The sequence below is a fragment of the Anneissia japonica genome, unplaced genomic scaffold (genome assembly GCF_011630105.1).
Source record: "Anneissia japonica isolate Jap-2015-1 unplaced genomic scaffold, ASM1163010v1 scaffold288010_len917306_cov203, whole genome shotgun sequence".
In the NCBI taxonomy this organism is placed as follows: domain Eukaryota; kingdom Metazoa; phylum Echinodermata; class Crinoidea; order Comatulida; family Comatulidae; genus Anneissia; species Anneissia japonica.
Window position 1 is genome coordinate 722,471 of NW_022715767.1, and position 4,622 is coordinate 727,092.

Below are 4,622 nucleotides of genomic sequence, written 5' to 3' on the forward strand. Positions count from 1 at the left end.
GCTCCCAATCTGGATACTAGGGCTCTCGTGAGAACCAGGCTACTGAATATCTTGTTGGATTGATTTTCCACATAGTGTTTTGCCTCATTTAGACAGGCCATATTGCTATTAGAAAATGACACAAAACAACAAAACTCACCTCTAAATTCACACATCTTGGTTTTTGAGCATAGGTTCCACATATTAATAGTTTCCCATTCCTTTTATCTGGTGTTATAACTTTGATATAATTCTGACAATCCTCCTCTTCTTTCCCTTTTAGATAGCACATCCCTTTTGCATCCAAGTCTGGTACCCATTCTAATATTTTTGCTGTACGCTCTTGTTGATTTAAGTCAAAAACATGGATAGAGTTATTTGCACCAATGAGCATGGCAGGCCACTCGTCCATAATATGTATTTGTGTAATATGTGCAAGACTGCTATCTTTAATAGTACTACTTGTTAAATCTGAAAGATATCATAAGATATACAAGCAAAATTATTTACATGATAATGGATAATTATAAAAATACAGCAGTATTGAGCTACTTGAAATTGATTTAAATGGTTTCAGGGTTATCAGTTGTCAAGACTGAATAATACTTGTATGCAAAAATGAGCCAATATGACTTCTGTAAATCATATAATATATATAAGTAACATTTGAGAATATAGTACTACCATGGTTACCTCCAAGCAAAGTAAAGATCACATGGCTTCAAATTATTGCCTGTGAATTACATTATGAAAAATGTTGATTTTGATTTAAAAAAATTTAAATACAGTAACAGAGGGTTTACGATCAAGATTTTACCAAGATCAAAATGTCACCAGTTAAAAGAACCGTAGAAGTCCAAAGCACACTACTTAACCCTCTAGATACCGTCTTTGACTGTAGTCGAAATTGACCTCAAACCGAGAATTCCCATTTTCGACTGCAATCGAAATTTAGTGACTAAAAAATAGGTGGTTTTCAAATCATTCTTCTGTTTTTATTTTAGCTCCAATACGTCAGAAATTTTGAACACGCATGCGTGAAGCTTTTGTCTTTCGAAATCTGTGAAGAACTCACATGTGCTTATATAAAAATTTTAAGAAATATCAATTTGAAATCGTTATTAATTTCAAAAATTTTTCGAAATGGCCACACAAGATGTGTACACAGCTGAGCAAGCGATTGACCAGATTTTTGATTCAGACAGCGATGAAGGTGAATTTTTAGATGTGCGAGACTTAGCGATGATGACGGTGGGGCTTCAAGCAGTTCTGACGGCGGAGATTTCTTGATGAAGATGAGCCTAGGCCTAGAAATGTGAGGGTAGTCGACGCTTTTGAATGGAAAGATCGCGCTTATAGTTATGGATGGTTGGGTAAATAAATTATATAACTGTGTGGAATAGGAATGTTTTATATTTGTTTTTATTTTTTTTTGGCTATAATTTTTTTTTTTTCGGTTTTTGCTGACGATTTGTATGTAGCATTTTTCTGTCATTTCTATTATATTATATATATTATATTATATTATGAAAAAAAAATTCCCAAAAAATATAAATTATACATCAAATGAAAGCTTATTCTATAAGCTTTCTTTGTTTTTGGAAACATTTTTCTGTATAATTTACAGAAAGTTCCCAAAAATCCACCAGAACGACGTATACTCAAAAAACGCAAAAAACCTTGTTACACTTCAAAAGAATCCGGTATTCAAGGGTTTGCACTACAAAAAAATCCGGTATCCAGAGGGTTAATAAATGGTTTATCAATGATGAAAGGACAATTATGAATGGGTGCAAATATTTAAACTATTAGTATTACCTATTAATCATTACTCATGGATAAGGTTTTAGTACATATGGTGGATTACACTATATACATGGTAATTTAATATGGTCACAAGTCACATTGATAATATTTATTAGCTTTTGAATGTCATTGACCTACCAGTATGCACATTTGAGTGCTTATAATTCAAAAACCAACTACTGTATTGGTTTTTTTTTCTCCCTACATGGCCCCCTATTTAAGCTCACCACTCATCAGGAATCACTGTTGTTAGTTTAGGCCCCTGTTTGCTGATTTAAAGCCACTGACAGATCAGGCCTGAATGATTGTTTAATTCTTAACACAATGACCCAGATTTGCGTAGAACTCTCCACTTGTAGAGATTTAAAAGCTTCTACTATTTTTTGTAGAAAAACACACAAAAAACACAGCCATGCATAACAATCATGGCAATAATTCACAGCATTAAAGACTCAGGGTCATAACTATTAATCCATCAACACTGGAAAAAAAATATACTATCTGTTGAACCTATGGATATACCACCTATCAGATCAAACTACTGAACCATGAATCAGAGATAATAAAACCCAATCATAATACTGGGCTATGTAACCCAAACTATATGAATAGCTAGGATTTAACTTCATTCATCTATCAGCTATTTTACATTATTGTATATGTGGTACAGTAATTACAAAATAAATCAATTAATAAAAAGTCATTTCATTTATTCACCAATACACATTTACAATAGTAGTACAACAAATTCTGGTCTGGGGCAGGTTAAGCACAATTTTACTGTAACTCATGGAGAGTCAGCTGATCTATTAATAAATATAAACATAAACAAACCAAAATACAATAAAATAAATAGCATAAATAGGCCTATTGTATCATAAGTAATAAAATTATGTAAACCAAAAAATTACACTTAATTTATTTGAATAGTGTATGTATAAAAAGAATATAAATTCCCATTCATACACTTTGAAAACTAAAGATCCAGGTCGTCTCCATCAATGATAGGCCATGATGCTTGGTGATGTTAGAATACTGGGGACACTTATCCTCAGCAACATCAGCAACAATAATATCCAAGGAAATGGATATCTACCAACCACAAACACGTAATAAGAGGTAGGCCTATTATTACAGTTATGGAAAGTAAATGACCTTCCTCATGAAATAATACAAACATTCTTTAGACTTAATATATATCCAGTAAATTAATAACAGGCCAATGTAATTCAGATTAAACCACATCCTTAACTTGCGTATTGTACTCTACTAGTTTGTTTTCATGTGTAGTACTTCTATTTAGTCTACATTTGTTATTTCTTAAACATAAATTTTATGTCTAATAAATTGTTTATGTCAGTGTCACCAAGTTTGTCAACTCTTAAGTAGTTCTACTTTCCTGTTAAGTTTTGCTTAATAAGTATAAATACTTATTGTAAAGACCATCATTTATGGCTAAATTTGGACAAATAAAATTGAATCTGAAACTGAATTTCTATAGACTTAAGCCGGGCACTCACGACGGTCGTCAGCCAACGCGATTCTATGAAGAACGCAACGACGCGCACGCAACGGATCGTTTATAATGATGATTCGACAATTAGCAGACGGTGTTGCGTCGTCTATAGTTCACAGGGAGCGGAGTTGGATTTGTCGTGTGACAGTGACAGTACAAAGCAGCGAGTCCCAGGATTTATATAAATAAATTTAGAGATGAAGGAATGAAAGTATAAAGACGTCATACTTCCGTATCCTTTTTGGGAATATTTTTTGACTTTTTGCAATACAAAAAAAACCCCAACAATTCTGTTGTATTCTAATCACTAATTGTCATTGGTTTATCTTTCAAAGAGAGTGTGCTTGATTTGTGGTTTAAATGATAATACGTTACTAAGTAAGGCTTCTTTAGAAATCTATGCGTCATTGCCGTTGTATATTAGAACAACCTACTCACAATTCACAGAAACTATTGTTAACATTCATATGCAAATTGTTTGTTAGCTCAAACTTTAGATGTCAACTTTCTATACATTTATATAAGAGTTTGAAGGTTAGTAATAGTGTAATTGATATTGAGGTCTTCATAAAACTATACACTTTATAAGGGCACATATTTATATGAAGGTTATCAAGGAAATTAGCGAATATGATAGAGATTTCAGAATGTCAATCAATAACAGAGTGAAGGTAAAAACCTTGAAAATATGAAATTTCAAGGACTGATCAAAAGCTATATATGATAATAATCAATAACCTAAACAATGTCCATTATTATGTCAACCTTCATTCTAATTTTTAAGAGTAATACACACAATATAGTGCAGCCAATTACAGGAGAGATTGCTCAGAATAACATTTACATACAGTAGAAGGATGAATGAAAGCCCACCAAAATCATGATATAACTAGTATGAATGTTAATTCATAATTAGGTACAATTATTTATTTGTTTATTTACAATTACCTGAATAAATAACAATAACAACAACAACAAGATTATTATACCTTATTTGGTAAATTGTACTTACTTCTAAAAAAATTATCACCAAATTCTGTTGCTGAAGGTGTTTGGTCTTGCATTGTCATGGAAGATACAATGTTTAAACAAGTCATAATTATCCCAAGCAGTAATAATATAAATAATTGACTTGAACAAGTTGATATGTTGAACAGTATTGTATCCATGCTGGAATATTATTGACAACTATCCAAGAATCTTGGAGCCTAACCTATAAAAATAGAAAGAAAATGAACATTTAGTTTCGATGATAATGGAGCCACATTTGTATAATTACAGCAATAAATGTGAAATGAACCACACTTTACAACCTATATAT

General features: G+C 31.8%; 1 protein-coding gene across 14 annotated transcripts in view; it reads right to left on the minus strand.

Annotated features, from left to right (window-relative positions):
* Positions 1–4,622, minus strand: part of LOC117109333 (semaphorin-1A-like) — a 39,095-nt gene that overhangs the window by 29,503 nt on the left and 4,970 nt on the right. For 13 of the 14 annotated variants that reach the window (XM_033251619.1, XM_033251612.1, XM_033251620.1 and 10 more), the window contains exons 2-3: positions 4,314–4,514; positions 140–450 (exon numbers count right to left, since the gene is read on the minus strand). In XM_033251619.1, the coding sequence (XP_033107510.1) occupies positions 140–450; positions 4,314–4,470 (468 nt within the window). In that variant the 5' untranslated portion in view covers positions 4,471–4,514. The remainder of the gene's footprint in view (positions 1–139; positions 451–4,313; positions 4,515–4,622) is intronic. The other variant, XM_033251611.1, reaches the window with a different exon arrangement.